General features: G+C 35.1%; 3 protein-coding genes across 5 annotated transcripts in view; 1 reads left to right on the plus strand and 2 right to left on the minus strand.

Moving 5' to 3' along the window:
• Positions 1 to 2,603, plus strand: part of LOC128990902 (protein boule-like) — a 49,022-nt gene extending 46,419 nt beyond the window's left edge. For all 3 annotated transcript variants that reach the window (XM_054413552.1, XM_054413553.1, XM_054413554.1), the window contains one exon: positions 1,291 to 2,603. In XM_054413552.1, coding sequence (XP_054269527.1) covers positions 1,291 to 1,503 — 213 coding nt within the window. In that variant the 3' untranslated portion in view covers positions 1,504 to 2,603. The remainder of the gene's footprint in view (positions 1 to 1,290) is intronic.
• A 4,129-nt stretch (positions 2,604 to 6,732) lies between these two features.
• On the minus strand, positions 6,733 to 7,590 carry LOC128989037 (uncharacterized). Its single transcript, XM_054410893.1, has one exon. The coding sequence runs from the start codon at positions 7,588 to 7,590 to the stop codon at positions 6,733 to 6,735; it is 858 nt and encodes a 285-aa protein (XP_054266868.1).
• A 1,621-nt stretch (positions 7,591 to 9,211) lies between these two features.
• The window catches only part of LOC128990901 (agrin-like), a 35,610-nt gene continuing 25,774 nt past the window's right edge, over positions 9,212 to 19,047 (minus strand). Inside the window, exons 17-20 of the mRNA XM_054413551.1 lie at positions 14,989 to 15,111; positions 13,182 to 13,338; positions 10,111 to 10,276; positions 9,212 to 9,383 (exon numbers count right to left, since the gene is read on the minus strand). Of these exons, the coding sequence (XP_054269526.1) occupies positions 10,270 to 10,276; positions 13,182 to 13,338; positions 14,989 to 15,111 (287 nt within the window). The 3' untranslated portion in view covers positions 9,212 to 9,383; positions 10,111 to 10,269. The remainder of the gene's footprint in view (positions 9,384 to 10,110; positions 10,277 to 13,181; positions 13,339 to 14,988; positions 15,112 to 19,047) is intronic.

The raw sequence follows: 19,047 nt of genomic DNA on the forward strand, positions 1-19,047 counted from the left end.
ATTATTGTCAAGACCATTTAATGTACCGTAAAAATCTGTGTTTTCGTATTGTGTAATTGAGTTAAAAATTGTTATTTAAAAGATTTGTTGTTGTTTGAGCAAAGTAAAACTTACATAAAAGGATAAATTTGTTTTAATATCCATTAAAAGTTTATAAACAGGCTTCAATGCATTGTTTCATATAGAGCCGATTTGGTCGTCATTTAGTTATTAATTACACGAAATAATAATACAATTAATGTGAATAGCAATTTTATGTATACGAATGTTACCGTACTTGACTTATAATTACAATAAATATTGTGCATCAATCACTGTGTGTGTATGTGGTTGCTAGAGACGTGTAGTCGAAAGGCAGCGGTCGAGCGTCGCGTCGGCGGGACACAAATTTTGCTTCCTCTTCTACATGATTCATTTCCAAAAGTATTCTTAAAAACAACTTTTTGTTAAATGTATATCATGATACAACTCAAGCTTTCAAACTTTGCCGCTGACAAAACTTTCCTGGCCAAAAAATAAAAAAAATTCCAGATCACTTACTTGTTTATGTTCTAATTCTCAATTTTAAAACTTCTTTGAGTTTTAACGGTTGTTAAAATTACAAAAAAAAATATTATTTTTAATTACAGCCTTACCATCAGCGAGAAGCACTAATTGATATTAGCTGTACCAAATTTGGTAATTTTAAGTCGACTCTAAGTGTGTCAAATCATTGTACATTTGAAAAAGGTGATCTACCGCTATATGTAGCAGTTGCCGTCCCAAACTCGATTCCCGTGCCAGCAACTCAAGTAAGACGAATATCACTCCGCTGCTAGTTTTGAGAACGACCGCTAGAGTGCAGTCGGACTTATTGATATTTTGGAGTAAGAAACTCGCTGCAACACTCTCGTTTGGCCCCAAATTGTTTGGTTATTTTTTATCTGATTTTAATAATTTTTTTAATATATTAATCTTAATGAAACTTGTAATGCTTTTTGTTTTTTAAAATTATACATAATTTCCTTAAACATTACCAAAAATATTGTAAACTTACCCATGTTTACTAGTTTATTTTTTAAAACATAAATTACTATTTTTAAAATTTGGTCCACGAACTGCAATTAGGATTATATTACCTTTCAAACGACACCACATTTGTAATTTTACGTTGAAAAATAACGATAAAATTAGGGTATATTCGTTAGCATTGGTCTTATGGAGGATTAATCCAATATGGCCGACGGGGGGAGCGTGGCCTTAACAACACTATATTCTTGTGTTTTGTAATGTTTTAATTGTGTGTGACAGGGTTCTGGTGCTCCTCGTATGAACAACAATAACAACAACAACAAGCCCAGTGGAGGTGCTGAGGCAGCTGCTACAGGTGACCTTGGAGGAGGAGGAGATGCTCCACCACCCTCTCAGCTGGCTCTCACTCCCCCCTCTACTCCCTCCAAGACTGGTAGAAAACAAGACGTCACTTCCAAGATGCAGACACTCTCTCTTGGAAGCAGCAGCTAAAAAAACAAGATTCGAGATGGGTGCCTTGCTTAGACCGGACAATATCGTATTTTGCCACTTTTTTTCTTAACCGGTTGTGTTCAAACAGGTATCGAGCCAGGTATTTTTTGTAAGTTTTTACCTGGAATTGTATATAGTTTTTTTTTTGAAACGGTTTACTTAAACAATGCTGTGGCAATTTACAGTGGGGGCGTGCAATGGAAAATTTTTGTGAGAAAGTGGTTATTTGTCTTTATCTTTCTCCCACGTGAGTCGCAGCAATGTTTAATGTTGTTTTTCTTGTTTAGTCTAAGACTGTTAAATGTTACATTGTTCGTTATGTTGATACTTAATTTATTGTTGCACTTGTTAAACACACACAGTTATATGTGTACTAAATCTTCTAGTCTTTCGTTAAGGTAAAAAAGTATATTACACTAAATTGTGTATTAAATACATGTAGTGTTAAAGTTAAGATGTTAATTTAAGGCAGTTGATACACTTCATAACGAGACATATTTAATAGTGATGGTGAGGCCTAATTGTTAAAAAGTGCGTTAGTAGTGCTTATTCAAAGGAAAGACTTGCTCAACGATATTACAACATATTGTTGTGTTACCTAATGATGCCTTTTAAGAGAAAGTGTGTCGCACATCACAATCCCAACCCTACATCAGATAGTAGCCTAACTTCAAGAACAATGTAGACTTTAAGATACAAAAGACAATGTACTGTGCTTATACCCCTTTACTATTCTTACGTTCCTGCATGTGTTTTTACCCAACCCTTTTTGTGTAGTGTGCCACATATTTATTTTTATCTTTAAATTGATTCAAGATGACACCGTTGAGAGTGGAAAAATATAGATATCGTAAGATAAATGTGGCAAATTTCAAATAGGTATTCCCCTGAGATAAAGCTAGCTAACACACCTGCAACTTTGCCGACATCAAGTTCACCACTCTTATAAACAAATTGAGTCTAGGAAACAACAGAAGAATTTAAAAAGAGGACAGTCATCAAAATTTTGTGTGGTTTTGTCTTAAAATATTTATTTCTTATACTAATATGTGTTTGTATTGTTCAACGGATAATAAAATAATAAAAATTCATTAATTGAATATATTTTCTTTTCAATTGATAAAATATTTGTCGTACAACCTAAAACATGTAATGAAGATAATTTAACATAACAAAAGACATTTTCATTTAACTTGAAATTATGTTACTATTACATTTTTTTACGAATATAGAGCTTACATCAGTGCTTTTACTAACAAAGAGTAAATAATGTGTACCAATTCTTTGTGTAGGTTGAATTAGTGGAAAACTATTTTTATCCATGTAGAATGTATTTTTGATTCCCACTACATAAATAATGAGAAGACACAAGAAACTCTGATTGGTAAACAATGGATACACAAACAAATTGGTTAAATTGTTTTGTACATTACAAACTACCTAATTCTTGTGGATTGTACCATTACCAAAATTAAATAAACTTAAAGATTTTATAATAATATTTAAATATGATCTTTGCCACTAGATATGTCTTAAAAAAATAATGACTTTTAAATTTAGCTCCCAACATTTTACAACAATATAATTTATTGCTTATCTACTTTGCTATGTCATGTCATTTTTATGGTTTATTTATTCATATTGAATAACTGTTGTCTCTTGGTGAAAGGATACTTTCAATCCTGAACGAGACTTAAACAGTATTGTTTAACTTGTACTTAAGCCTGTTTACATATAAGGTTATTAACATGTATACCTTAATGTTATTTATCTTATTTCAACGTTATAGTGGTGTAGGCCTATAATTATCACAAGGCTGTGAAATGAAAGTTGTGTTAGCTAGAGCAACAAATATTATTTTTAAATGATTGTAATTTATGTAATTTGCAACATATTCGTGTAAATTGTCGCTAATATTTTTGGTCAATAACGGTTTGTCCTTGTATACGTTAAATATTTATTTATTTTTATTTAATTCTTTCAAGATACATATGTAAAACTGTGTGCTAAATTCTATTTATTTTCTATTCCCTTTTGTAGAAAACTAATATTTTTCTTAACTATTCAGAAAAGTTGTCAGTAGTACTTCTTAAATAACCCTAGAAGATAATAAAACACTGCAAGGAACTTATGAGCTTAATTGATTTCAACCCAAAGTATACCAGATTCTCGGTTGTAGTATCAATCTTGGCTTGCCTTTTAGCAGTCATATGTAACCATTTAAAAGGCTTATCTTCAACCATTGTAATTTTTCCAAATCAATACAATCAAACAGTTTACAATTCTATATTTTATTTAATATCTAAGGGCAATTTTACAAAACACTTCTTAATGGACGAATGTTTACAAACACTTTGTCAAAATGAACAAAACAGTAGCTTGTTGCTCGCAAATTATACATCTAGTGGTATCATAAATTTATTTTTTTCTATTTCATGATTCTGTATCAACTACTTGAGGGACGAATTTTCATAATTTTTGTGTTGAAAGAAATATCATTTTGTAAGGGAATGTTGAAGCCATAATTTTAATCAAGGGTTTCAGTTCTTAAAAATCATGATTAAATTTTTTAAGTCTAGCAGCTGACACTAATAGTTTAAAGTTGTTTCAGTGCAGATTCAACTAATAGCTCGTTTTAAACTCATATTTGTTTTGCAAAAATATTGATCGTCGGTATTTTCCTACATACTTACTATTTCAGTTTCAAATGTAGTTTATTTCCTACCTTAAAGGATCTGCGTTATCAGGAAATGTGCAATTGTGAACTATACATCACAAACACTTGCATATAAACCAGTTTGGTCGTTAATGCAATCTATGTAAGTATACGTTTATGCCACAAACACTTTAACTCATGTTTGGGAAATATTTTTTTTCAACTAACTATCGCTTAATTGCTTAAGATATAAATGGTTTGCGTGTTGTTACTTTTTCTTGATGTTCGAATCTGTATAATTATGTTGTCATGCCAAAACTCTGGTTAGTAATTAAAATGTCAACTGGTCTAGTAGATCTCTAGAAAACTGTCCAATAAGCTGCAGGGTGTCAGAATAAACCAAAATCGATTCATACCATACCATAAACTAACCCAGATGTACTGTACGGTTCAAAAACTTAGGCACTGAACAAAGAGGGTCTGCGGAATTGGCTAACTCTGGAACTTGCTAACCCCATGTTAAACGCCCTATCTCCAAATTTGGTCGATGAGAGTAATTCGCTAACTTGTTCGACTTCAGAATTGGCTAACTCCGGAACTCGCTAACTCCCAATCAGGAGCCTCGCGAGCCGTCCAATGGGAGCCAAGCACAAAGATTGTTGGCCAGCGTTGCCGAAAGTGTAGTACCTACGATCGTATCGGTACTATTATGTTGTATCCTACGCATAATTAGGAGTAAGAGCAATGTAGTCGATAAAATAACTATATATTCAGAAGTATGTTTATTATTATTCTTATGATTATTATGACTATTATTAGGGTGGAAAATGCATTATAGTCTTACCATAGACTAGCCACCACAAGTAAACTTCACATCCCATTGTAAATTTTGAAGCTCGTTTTTCATATTTAGTTCATGTCCGGTGACACTGATCACTAGTGTCGATAAAATTGTGTTTCTATTATTTTATAGTTAACTTCATGATTTGTTCTCTACTGCTTGGTTATATAACTAGGGGACGAGTTAAATGATTATAACGTTTTATTTGGTTAAACGAGGTTTTAAATGACTGAAAACAAGAAAAAAATTGTAAACAAAAGACGACCTCTACAGACAGTGCACTGGACTAACAATAAACTAACAACTAACAATAAAATTGTCTTCAGCTGATCCAAAAGGATGAGAAATATAATATAAGGGAGTATGTTTTATCTATGGTCTTCTTACTTAAATGGTAGTTTATTGGGATGTAAAAAGATAGTACTGAACATTTAATTTGGATCTTTTTACAGGTTATGAAATATGTATTTTCGTAGTCAGTCATTTGTTGATTCTTAAAGGCCTATTATATCTGTCATATGAGTGTTAACAAGAGTTTGGTTCTTCTTAATATTTCTTTATTATTACCGAAATAATTCCGATTCATAGTATTAGCATAGACTAAGCAACACAGGTCTATGTGTTGTAGTATGTTTTATCTATGGTATTAGTAAACAAATGAATAGTTTCGATATTTTTGTATAACAGGTACATATGATTACCTAGGTACATTAATTAATAACAAAAATCTAAAACGTTAGCAATGTATTACAATATTGCGTCTTTACTTTATATTAGCCAAGAAAAGGAATTTAAATGTTGTTAGGAAACATATAATCTATTTACAAAGTTGAAGCAGCATTGTAATAGTCTATCCTATTCGAGGCAACCAACAATTCGATATTTTAAAAATAAGCTCCATTAATTGCTGTAGACCTGCCTAGAATTGTGAGGATTGACTTCCCGATAAAATTTACATGTTAAATGTCATTGCAGAAAAGCATTGTTGTAGTGTTAAAAATATTTTTAAATTAAGCTATTGAATTTCAATAAATATTAATCAATACATTATAAAGTGGTAATGTATATATGGATTTAGGCACCATGTGCAAAGGTGAGGACCAGGGGCTTTCAGAGGGTCGAGCAATACCAAGCTTAACCATCTCCTCAAATTCTTTCCGGGCAGCTTTCAATTTTTGAGGATGTAAGCGACGTGGTCGACAGTGAACAGGAGGACCAGGTGTAACATTTATATGATGAACTGTTTTATGTTTCACAGCACGAGGTAAGCCTGGAGGACGAATAATATCAGGGAATTCAGAAAAAACTTCTGCCAATGGCGAAGAGAAAGATATAACTTTAATACTAGTTTGATTGTTGTTAGAAACTATTCCCTCGGCATTCAATCCCGTTTTCTTGTCAACCAAACATTTCATTTTGCAATCGGGTAATAAGTGATAGTGTGAAAGGAAGTCTGAACCTAATATAGGTATTGAAACATCCGCTACCACTAGACTCCAAGGGAAATTACGTCTAAGGCCTAAATTAAGGGTGAGAGGCATGGTACCATAAGTCTTTATTTCACTGTTATTGGCAGCACTTAGTGAATAGCTAGTAGGAAAACGTTTATATTTGATAAGGCGTTTAGGAAAACACGACACATCAGACCCGGTGTCGATAAGGAACCTAGTTCGTGAATTTCTGTCCATCACAAAGAGACGGCCGCCAGCATTTGAACAATCCGTTGCGGCCTCTACGGATTGTTGCTGAGGTTTCCCTGAAAAGAGCACGGAGAAAGACATTTGGTAGCATTGTTTTTGAATTTTCTATGGTACCCGCACCAGTTCTTAGAGGGATTAGGTTCGTTTCCTGATCCACCACGAGACTGGGAACGACCCCTAGGTCTCACCTGTGTATCTCGTACTCTGGTTTCTGATAATGCTTGAACTTGTTTAGAGAGGGATTCTATTGCATTTAATAAAGAAGTGTTACCTGAAGAGACTTCACAAATACCAGGTGTTGAAGGAATGTCAGCTACCTCCATGATCTTATCAGCCAGTTCTGCCAGTTTGTCCAAGGAGAGCTCAAGTTGCGTAGTCAATATGGCTTGTGAATGAGGAGGGAGTCGTCTGAGCCACAGTTGACGAAGCATGTTGTCTTGAAGGGGAGTCGAGCCCGCAAGAGACCTAAGATGCCTCAAAAACTGAGAAGGCTTGCGGTCTCCAAGGTCCTCTTCACTCAGCAGCCGCCGCACACGTTGCTCTTCGGATGCAGAGAGGCGTTCAATCAGTTTCTTTTTTAGATGTCCGTATTTGTCGCCTTGAGGAGGGTTTGTTATGATGTCTTCGACTTCAGCAGCAATTCCTGTGTCCAATTGCGAGACCACGTAGTGAAACTTGGTGTCGTCGTTGGTAATTCCAGATATAAGAAATTGCGAGTCAACTTGACAGAACCACAGACTTGGTCTTTCAGGCCAAAAGGGCGGAAGTTTGACGGCTACTCTGTTCACCGACATGTTTTGAGAAGTGCTGGGTTGTCCAATCCGTTGACGCAGTTCTTCATTCGCAGTTCTAAGTTCGGCGAGTTGAGTCTGCAGGTCTTCTAATGACATCGTTCGAAGGAGGAAACACAAAAGATTTAAACTCTTCAAAGAAAATAAGTCTTTAGATAACGGTTGTAGTCGGGGTCACCATTTTGGTCGTGGTTGTTCGTGTACATAGAATAAAATTACGACCAAATAAGTAATAGAAAAGTATTTTAATAAGAGTTAAATTGTGTGTACATTCTTGTAGAAAAACAAAGATCAGACTAACTTAATGCGTTGCTATGACAACGTCATCAGCTGACGCTACAGATTGTATTAAAATTAGTCTATGCATTAATACAATTTGTAAATTTCTGTTATCGTAGGCTATTAGTGTAGAACGGGTTATCCTCTTAATTTTCGTTAATTAATAATAATTTTACGTCTTTCTGTACTTTAAAAACGTCTGGAGTTTTTGTAGTTCTAAATAGATCCAGGTGTTCTTGTTTGTTACCATTTTTTATGAATAGTGGCAATAGCTAAAACTAGCTGATGTTATCCAACAACAAAGCTATTGTCAACATCACGATTAAATTTGTTTTCCGTACAAATACCCTCTGTAAACCCTCTTTCCCATAGTCCGATCATGCTGGTTTGCGAACTCGTTAGAATAAATGTACGTTTACACATTTATACCAAATTCATCAAAATTGGATCATTTTTGCTCGAGTTATTGTGCTAATGGACACATTATATATATATATATTTATATATTTATGAATTAGCTTATTCTCTAGTAATTCGTTTAAATGAAATAATAATAATAAAACGTTAAAATAAACACATTTAATCTATATATAAAAAAGGCAAAGCCCTCACTGACTGACTCACTCATCACTAATTCTCCCACTTCCCACCTAACTAGGAGGCTGAAATTTGGTACACTGATTCTTTAGGCATTAAATAGGAAAACTAAGTGGTTTTTATTCTGATCGGACTCTCGGGCTCCGCCCCAGTGGCTCTGGAGTTTCTCATGTTAACCTAATGAGTACTCATATTTAAATGGAATTAATGAATCATAACAGCTGTTTCAATTAAACAAGTTGGTTCTGTTCTATGATGTTCAATAGCATTAAAGTTACAAGGATTGCCAACAGAGTGCAGCACTATACTTTTTTTTAATATTTGACAACAGCTAATTTGAAACCAAAAGGTGAGTGAGCGTAGCGAACGAACTTCAACCCGGAGGCGAGGTAGCGTAGCGAACGAGCTAACCTGAAGGCAAGTGAGCGCAGCGAACGAGCTCCAACCGTAAAGGTAAGTGAGCGTAGCGAACGAACTTCAACCAGGACGTGTGAGCGCAGCGAACGAGCTCCAACCTAAAGGTGAGTGAGCGTAGCGAACGAACTTCAACCAGGACGTGATTGAGCCATGCGAACGAGCTCACATATGAAGTTAAACGGGGCAAAGCCCGCGGGTACAGCTAGTTGCAAAATAAATAACAGAAATAAAATAATTTGTTAACTCAGACTAAAGATTTTCTGGTTGTCTCATTTAAAGACAAAATAGACCTATCAAAAGATGGAAATTGACTTGAAAATAAAGTTGAATATTATATAATTTCAGAAAATAAAACCCAATTTGTTCTGAAAGGATGTTTTATAAAAGCTTACAAAATATATTTGTTTGGTACAACTTTTTACAATGCAATGTTTTTACAAAACATGTTTAAAGCAGTAAAAGTTATGTCTTAAAACTCTTAGGTGATGGTTATGTACATTGGAGTACATAAGATTTATTGTATCTTTGCATTGTTCATAGATTGCTAGTTTGTAAGTTTGTTGTTATTCAGGCTCAATCAGCGAGGTATATCTTTCACCCTGAAAAAAAACAAAAAACAGCATGAAAGCAAGTCATCACCATAATAGCTATTTGTGTATTAAGAGCGCAATGCCAGGTTCACTTGTAATGTCCAGAATTTCCACATATATTTCGTCAATCAACACTCACACGTCTAGACTTACAATGAGAGCACTACAGTAGCATCGTCAAAAACCAACTGTTGAACTTAATAGACGTGTTCTTGAACAGTGGGCTCAAAAGCAACCAATGGCCAGTGATCATCTATGATGATAACTTCAGATACTCTTGGACAACACACCTTTAGCGAGCATTCCCGCTCCGCTCACTAATGTGAGCTAGAATGTATATAACTAATTGTGCCTTAGGTTTGTAGCCATCTGTTACTTGGCTTGGTATAATCACAACTCCTGCTATCTTTTGGTTAACATCAATCTAAAGTGTATACGTAAAATGTACCGGTATGTATTTAGTAAACAAACAAAATATCTACCGTACTTACTCTAATCTAGGGCAAGTTAGCATAATTTAAATATTAAGTGGTTTTATGGTACCTGTTCCGTCAATTGAAATTATAAATCAAATCAAGATGGCTGTTGTTAAATTCTTCTTTTTTTTAAGGAGTAAAGGTTGGTTTCTTTTACGTTTTTCGTATTCAGTAGCCAAATTCAGCAGCAATGATTGATAATTTTCCTCCATAACACAAATATTTGGTACTAGCCTACATAGTTTTTGTGAACATCTTACCCAATAATCAGTAATATAAATTATTCAAAGCCTCTTTTGTGTCACTGAAAAACAACACTCCTAGTTTGATCCTCAGAATTGTTGACTTGAACTTTGGTAAAGATCTTGTTTTAGAGTGCCCGGGTGGAGAGATGTATGGAAACCTGATCTCAACTGGTCTTAAACACTGCAACAAAACAAATATAGAAATTAACCCTATATCTTATCTGTAGGACACAAAAGTGTAGGACACCACTTTAAACAAAGGCATTATTATTATTATTATTGTATTAACAATGCAAGGGATGAGGATGAGGTAATATTGAAAACGCGTTTTGTCACTCCCAAAGGTTTTTATAGGAAACGTCAAAAACTCATATTTAGCAGATTAATAATCATTTCCGGTTATACAAACCTTAATACACATTTTTTTATACTCATAAGTTGATATCAAACAAACTTTTCCTTAGGCCTCATTTTGCACTAAAAATTGTGCCAAGTATTTCAAATGAGAGTTTCAGCAATACTAGATGTCGTAAAAACATTATGACTCGTCACTTTTATAAATTCTCACACTTCTTACTACTAATTGAGGCTATATCAAAGTCGAAGTTAAAAAATAAATTAATCAAAAATTAGCAATCTATCTCAATAAATAGCATAAGTGTACAGATAGGAAATTTTACGCAACATGCAAGACAATAAACATGATGTTTCCAGTAATCTTGATAGCACGGGTATCTCTCTCCTGTACTGCATTATGAGCCTGGAATGGAGTGCTGCAGCATGGGAGTTGTGTTTAGAACTGTGGTGCTTTTGGTTGACCTTGTTAGTAAAGTAAATTAATTGTTGAGCGGTCGAAAGATTTTGCCTCTCTGGAATTGTAGCTTGAGTGTTTGAATCTGGCCTCAGTCAGGTCTGGTGTGGCAGGCCTTGGTGGGCAATATTTTAACTGTTTTACTTCAGTCAGTTGGTTAACAGATACGATACCTACAGGTTAGAATTACATTGTCATGTTAACATGCATTTTTTATCCATAGATTTATTTCTTTAGAACCAGTTTTAAGGATAATTTTTTAAATACTGAAAATAAAAAAAAACATAAGTGTGCTGGTCTCTTGTTCTGTCTTTGATAAATCATGTGGTTGTATAATATAGCGTCTAGATACTCAGAGCAACGAGTCGGCTCACCGGAGCAAGACAAAATGAGAGCATTCTATTGGCTGAGGGAACACCATTACCACAACGATACAGCATAGAGCCATCGGCCTCGGTGGTCAAATGGATAGCGTGCCGGGCTGAGAATCTGGTGGTACCAGGTTCGAATCCCATCGATGGCACAAACTTTTTGTCTAAGATTATTGCATTATCAGCAGGTTTGTTTAGTTTGGTTAGGTTATGACAGTTTAATTTTATAATTTAAAGATTATAAAATTGAATTTGAGGCATTTATAGTTTTATTTTATGAACAGAACTATTTTTTCGATTAGTAAACCTTCATTCAATTTTTTCATTATCAGCAAGTTTGGTTAGTTAGGTTAGGTTATGACAGTTTAATTTTATAATTAAAAAATTAATTTTATATTTTTTTAGTTTTATAATATTTTTTTTATTTCTAATTTTAAACTCTCATTTTGTCCGTATTAAAAAACTGCAGCTGAAATAAAAATTGTGCAGCCCCGACTGTTGCTCCGGTGAGCCGACTCGTTGCTCTGAGTATCTAGACGCTAGTGTTGTATAAAACCTAATTTATGTTACATTTGGGGAGTGTTTATAAACAAGGATTGTTGTATTTGGATGTTGTAATCTATTGACACAATAAATGTCTTATTAATTATCATTGTATTGATCTCGGGAATAACTCATGGTTTCAAACAGGAACTAACCATGCTGAACAGGAAGAAACAAAGGTTATGGATTACCAGGATTACTATACATGCAAGCTCCACAGGACTCAAAAAAAGGAACCCTTGATTAATACTCCATTTCCTGATCTCCCGTGGTCCCTAGTTGGGTGTGACTTTTCCAGAGTCAAGGGTCAATTGTTTTTTTGTGATACAGGACTACTATTCAAGGTATCTGGATGTGATACCAACAATGTCGAAAGCTTCAGTACCTGCTATCGAAATACTTAAAAGGATCTTTTCACAATTTGGTATTCCACACACACTTTGGTGTGATAATGGTTTCCCTTTTCATAGAGAATATTTTAATAACTTTGGAAGGGATTGGGGATTTACTATAACAACTATTAGCCCTAATTATCCACAGTCCAATGGTCTGGCAGAGTCAGCAGTAGCAACTGCTAAGAAGATTATTCTTGTGCAAAGACATACATAAGGTCGTCTTGATTTTCCAGGCCTTTAGAGAATGGTTACTCTCCTTCATAGTTGCTTATGAGCAGGAAGGTAAGAGGTACTGTGCCCATTGCTTCTGTTAACCTTGTCCCAAAAACACATGATCTCAAAACACTGAGTTCCAAAGAAGAACAGATAAGAAGTACAAGGAGACTCCGGCTCGTTAAGAGGCATGCAACGAGGGAAAGAGGAGAGCTACAAGATGGACAAATGGTCTACGTCAGGGACAAGCAAGTAAAAGGAAAAATCACCCATAAGCATGAACAGCCCAGGTCTTACATAGTGGAAACGGAAAACAGGAGAAGATTAAGAAGAAACCGAGTTAATTTATCAAATATTACAGATAAAGCTCACTACACCAACCCCAGACGTTTGTGAGAGGCGGATGTGCTGGTCTCATGTTCTGTCTTTACTATAAATCATGTGATTGTATAAAACCTCATGTTATATTACGGGAGTGTTTGTAAACAAGGATTATTGTAGTTGGATGTTGTAATCTATTGACACAATCAATGTCTTATTAATTATCATTGTATTAACCTCGGGAATAACTCAATAAGTACTCTCAAATTTGGTCAAATTGTTGATTTGATTTTTCATGTTTGAAATTGCAGAGGTGACCCCAGCGCCATTCAAAAAATTTAAAATGGTGGACAGATTTGTTAGATGTAACTTCAATTCGTAAATACTCTATCTACTGTACAAGTCAGTATAGTAGGGATTGCATTAAGTTACTTGTAATCAATCTCTCTGGTTGGACTGATGCGTCGTTTACCACAAAACATCCCGTGTAAACCTCGTGGGCAAACACATGTTGGAAGTCCAGTTGAGCGAGAAATAACACAAGTTCCTTTTATGTGGCATGAATGGGTCTCACAACCCCTTGGCAAATCTGAAATCACATCATTGGATAAACAAAAATTACTAGATTAAAATTCCATGTAAGTCTTAAAACTCATTATTAATTTTTGTAAATAATGTGACATACTTTTTTCCATCCATCCTTCATTAAATGTATATCAAAGCATTGGCAAAATAGGTATTCTTTAAGATAATAATTATGATAAGGTAAAAATAATGTTATATCACATAATCAGTAGCATTTTTGTTACACATGATTGTTTATGATACACATTTGGACTTTAAAATAAACAGCACAACATTCATGGTATGCTGGTTTTTGGTGGACAATTAACTGTGCTGGAGTAAAAATTGGCATAGCCACCCCATCGACCCGCGGTTGCAACCGTCACGCTGGTGGAGGTATCCCCAGCCAACCATTGCAATGCTCCCGCCGATACGCCTCACACCCCGATCGCCACCGCCTCGTCTAGCCGGCCAGTGCCGCAGGAGGTGCGCGCCCTCCTGTCAAATTTGCCGTTGGAAGACACGGGGCGGCGAAGGAAAAACCAGAGGGTGAAGGTGTTCAGGGAAGACGGTAGGTTTTTCCGGGTGCAGACGAAGAAGCTGCGGACGATGGAGGACATATATTGAGGCGACGTGCCCATTTTAAGAAGAGTTTCAATTTTGTTATGTCTTGCTCGAGAGTTTCACAGCAGACGCCGACAATACCCTAGGTTTGGGTATTCGTTTTTTATTTTTTTCCATTTTTTCTTTTGTTTCTGGGAAGTAAGAAGGGGGTGTAACGACCCAAAACCCGTCAAGGGGTAAAAACCCGATTTTAAAAGTTTCCTTTTAAGATGTTTTTTAAGTTCGGGGTAAGCCGCGCCCGCGTTGTCAGTGGCATCGTAGGGGCAGGGGTCCTACGTCATCATAGAGGGGAGGACGCTAGTTACCTACCCCGCTGCCAGGGGCGATGGCGAAGAAGGACTAGAAGAGCAGACCTCATGGTCAGTTGTCCACCCGCTACCGAACCGTCAATACACTGTCTTTAACCAGCTTCTGAAATCATTTAAGCTGCCAGAAATGTTTACGTGCAACTTATTCCGTTACCCCGAACTGTCTTAAGTAAATTTGATTTAAGAAACCCCGTATCGACTCTGGTGATCGACCGAGTCTAATTTTCCCGACACGTTTACTTTGGTGATTACCAAGTATAACGAGCAAATCACGTTTAGGTTAAGTTGCCAACTAATTAGGCTTATCCACGTTCACAATAGTTTATTCAAAATTCTAAATTTAGTTTCACATATTTTTCGAGTGGCTATGATGAGCACTTGTTAAAAGTAAGCTTAACATTGTAAGCATTATTGTTGTAATGAATGTTCTGAGCCAGTAAACTCGAAACGATAATTAATTAACGAACACGTTAGAGTCCTGGACTATCTCATTGTAGGCTAGGCTATCTGGACAAATTTAAGGTGTGACCTAGTTTCAGGTGAGACGACTATTACGTCATCGAAAATCAAATTTTCTCTCTCAACCCGAAATTTTGTCATACAATCTCCTCAATCTTACACTCATTTTCATCCGTTATGGCTTTCGGTGTGTCACTATCTTAAATAAATAGTATTTAGAATAAATCTAAATAATTGCTCATCATTGCTATTCTATTTGTACATAATTCCACTTCAAACCTTACCTGGTTTCGACAAGACATGTCTGGTTTGTTTTTTAATAAAGTGGTTCAGTCTCATTTCTTTGAAATGATTTTGGAGAATTCTCTGTTTTACTGGAAGCTCTGTTACTTGTAATATATTATCATCTGAAATCATATAAAATATAAAAAGATGAAGAATGAAAACAAGAGAAATATCTTTTGTTATCCAAACATTAGCTTTTTAACAACAGTTATTTCAAATCTGAAATCATGAATAAGTATTGTAATGGCTATAGCAAACAAAATACGGTATATTCAGTAATTTAATATTTATTATATGTTTTTTCCGTTTATAAAGCTATTTTTTAATGTTTTTTAACGTTTATTAATACTGTCCGCGAGAGTAAAGAAGTCCCTTGAGCCAGAGCGATACGTAGCTATGTTTGGAGGGTATCGCGCACTATTTGCAGGCGCTAAGCATCTGGGCGCCTCGCCTCGATGTCTGTCTGTAAACAACTGTTGTAAACATAATTACTCTATCTTTGTTTTGGTAAGTGGATTATCATCATGTGGTCACGTCATTTCGTTTTGTTTTGGACGGTCCTTGTAGCTATGGATTTAAGAAAACGTGGTGCTACTATACATAGTAGGGAGAGTGATTTAATTAGACGGGTGATCAAGTGTTGTGACAACGAATGTAAAGACAAAAATTTATTAGTGACGATAGAAAAGGCAACAGAACGTGCCGCAAACTATTGTAAAGTTCCAGAAAAAAACTGATTAAATGAATTAGAAAAACCGGCAAACAAACTCCGGATGAAAAACTCTGTACACCCGGGAAAAACGCAAGAAGGCTGACCACCATAAAGTACAAATAGATAGCTTTGATAAACGTGTAATTGTAGATGTAATACGCGATTTATACAAGAACAAAAAAATTGTCCCTATATGTAAAAAACTATTACCTGTTTTGAGAGAAAGAATTTATTTTAAATGGAGCGAATGGGCACTTCGGCGTCTCTTAAAAGATATGGGGTTCAAGTGGAAGAAATTTTGGTCCTAAAAGAAAATGTTAGATTGAAAGGCCTGACATCGTTAATTGGAGGTTAAAGTATTTGCGAGAGATAAGAAAGCTAAGGGAACAAAAAAGGAAAATTTTCTATCTAGACGAAACTTGGATGGACAGTAATTTAACGTTCCAGAAATGTTGGAAAAGTATAGACGTCAATGTCGTGTTACCTGATATGAACGCGTCAAACCGCGTGATTGTCGTAGACATTGGGTCAAACGAAGGGTTTTTGCTTGTTTTCGTATTTTCTTGATTCTTGATTTTGCTTAGGTTTATGGTAATAGGGTTAATAACTTTAATAATAAATAATGACATAGATTTATAAAAATCATACAGATATTAAATACAAAAACTAAGCCTTAAAACTAGCAGCGCTGCGTCAAGACGGCTCTACAGTAATTGTCGCGCGAAACGTTCAAGCGTAACGCCTTCAAACTACGAATAGGCCGGAGCTCAGGGGACTTCTTTAGTCTCGCGGACAGTACTCAACCATTTGAACAAATAGTAGGCCTATCGTGAGGTATTTTTAAAACTAGGGAGTCTTTTTCGGACACCCGGTATATATATATTTATAAACTTATATATATTATAACAATTTGAAGCAACAGTATTTTTAGTAACTCCAAAATGAAAAAGTAAATCGGTCCCGGGTCTAGGTCTTACTATGAGACCTACGGTAATTGCCTATTCCCTACAAGGGAAATTTGCTAATAATCAGCACATCATTTATATTGAATGGTGTGTGTTGAGGAAACCACTATATAATCTTTTCATCAATTTCGTTGTCTCGAGCAATACGAGAATGGCGCACGTCAACATGTTGCTCACTGGTCACTGACGTCATTTTTTATAATACTTCTCAACTTCCTACAAATTTGATGAGAACAGATCATCCCAAGCGCCCATCGAGTTACAACATTTTGTCTGTTATCCCTCGTCCTCGAGTCAATCCACCAGAGCTTTTCAATGTCTTTATGAGGGCCTGTTTGATGGCCTAATCAGACCAAATTCCAGACCAGAACTTGTCTGTACGTCTTGTAATGAAATTTTCGTTCTTTGTGAATTTTTGTGTTCTTCTATATCAATCCTGTATTTCAATTCATATTCAGCATGTCCTGTATAGATGGGCGCACTTGGCATGGAAAAATGACCCGCTGCATGGAAGATCTGTAGAGTGATTGTAATTGGAAGAGCTCATTTGCCTGATCTTTCACTGTTTTATTTTGTTTTAAAGTTAAAGTACTGTACCCAAAGCTTAGCTTAAATGTTTATGTTTAAACTTTTGACAGCTTTGGGAAGAGTAGTTTTGCCGTTAAAGGTATATTTTGAAGGTCCGTTTTTCGGCATGTAAACCTATATTAAAACGAGTTCGCGAGGCCATGGGAACGTTTGCTTTATGGGGTTTTTTGTTAAGAGCATTTTTTTCATATTTTTGACCCTCAAAAGATACAATGTTACATTAGTGTAACGTTATTACATTTAAATAGAATCCATTTAAGAACACGTCAACAAATATTGTTTTTATGAAAACATATGATTGAATTAAATTAAAGAACAGTATTTCAGCATACATAACATTTCCCCCTTCCTTCTTTAAAAGCCTGGAGGACTAATATTCATCATGGTAATACATTGGCCGTCTTATATTCCTACTTGATTTTCTCTGGTTTGTAGTACCAGATGAAGGTGAAGTTAGTTTTTGTGAAGTTTGTTGTTGAATAGATTGCTGTGCAGGCTGTATTTGTTGACGTGTTCTTAAATGGTCGGCATGCTGCCTGTATTCTTTGTCATCAATGTTCACTCTGTATGACATAACGTCTTGAAAGATTTTTCTTGATTACTACATTATTGGATTTCAGACAAACTCGTTCAAAATGCCCCATTTTCCCACAAGCTCTACATTGAATATTCATTGCCTTGCAATACTCACCTGTTTTATGTTTTGCAAAACCACACCTCAAACACTGTGACTCAGGATTCAAGCTGATTCTAGTACTGTCCCTTTTGTGTAACGGTTTAGTAGTTCGTGTAGCCCCTACCTTATTTACCTGTGCGTCACATGAAAATGTCCCAAGTGTTTCTATTTGTTGTTGTTGAGAATGTGCCATTTCCATTAGGTAGGCGTCTTTAACGATGTCGACAAGTTTTGCTTTTTCCTCAGGATGTTTTCTGATGAGCTCTTCTTGCATTTTAGGATCATTTAAACCCAATAAGAACTGGTCTCGCAGTCTTTCGTCAAGTGTATCTTTAAACTCACATTCCGTCGCACCAGCTCTCAAATTGTTTACAAATATGCGTATTGATTGATCTTTGTTCTTCATGATTTTTCCAAATTTTAGTCTTTCGGCCAAATAGGATGTTTTTGGTTTATAGAAATTTGAAATAAACTCAACAATTTCCTCGTAATCTACTGTTAAAATAGGTGTTGGATAAAAGTTATCAACCACAATTCTATAATGTTCAGCACCAATCCATTTCAGAATTAAATTCTCTTAGCTTCTTGATTGTGTTGTAACCCACAAATAATTATTTCCAACTCAAACCTTTGGTAGTAGTACTTCCATGTTTCTTTGGTAGCATCAAACTTCTCGAACTTGAAATGAGTTAAACTAAGTATGTGTAGTAGGTTGTTCCACTGTTAATGTAGATGATGTGTCGTCATTGTCATATTCCTCATGTCCGTGCAGCGCCATTATGTAACGTTATTACATTTAAATAGAATAAAATATATGAATGAAGAATCTTTTATTGTCAAACATTTATAACAAAAGTAACAAGTAAACAAATATTGTTTTTATGAAAACATCTGATTGAATTAAATTAAAGAACAGTATTTCAGCATACATAACAATTAGTACATTAGTGTTTTATTATATCTTTAAAACATTTTGTAGAGCTTAAAAACAAATAAATTAGTTCATAAAAATGTTTTTTACAGTTATTGGTTACGGAGAAAATTAAAAAATGCAAATTAAAAATTGCCATGTTATTCTAATAGCAAAGATTTTCAATAATTATTGTTTTTTCCATAT

This window comes from Macrosteles quadrilineatus, unplaced genomic scaffold, assembly GCF_028750875.1.
Source record: "Macrosteles quadrilineatus isolate MER2022 unplaced genomic scaffold, UCM_ALF_1.0 Scaffold_3__2_contigs__length_128488019, whole genome shotgun sequence".
Taxonomy (NCBI): Eukaryota; Metazoa; Arthropoda; class Insecta; order Hemiptera; family Cicadellidae; genus Macrosteles; species Macrosteles quadrilineatus.

What these genes read in the sequence shown, in the direction of transcription:
- LOC128989037 (XM_054410893.1), bottom strand. Translation starts at nt 7,590, where the DNA reads ATGTCATTAGAAGACCTGCAGACTCAACTCGCCGAACTTAGAACTGCG.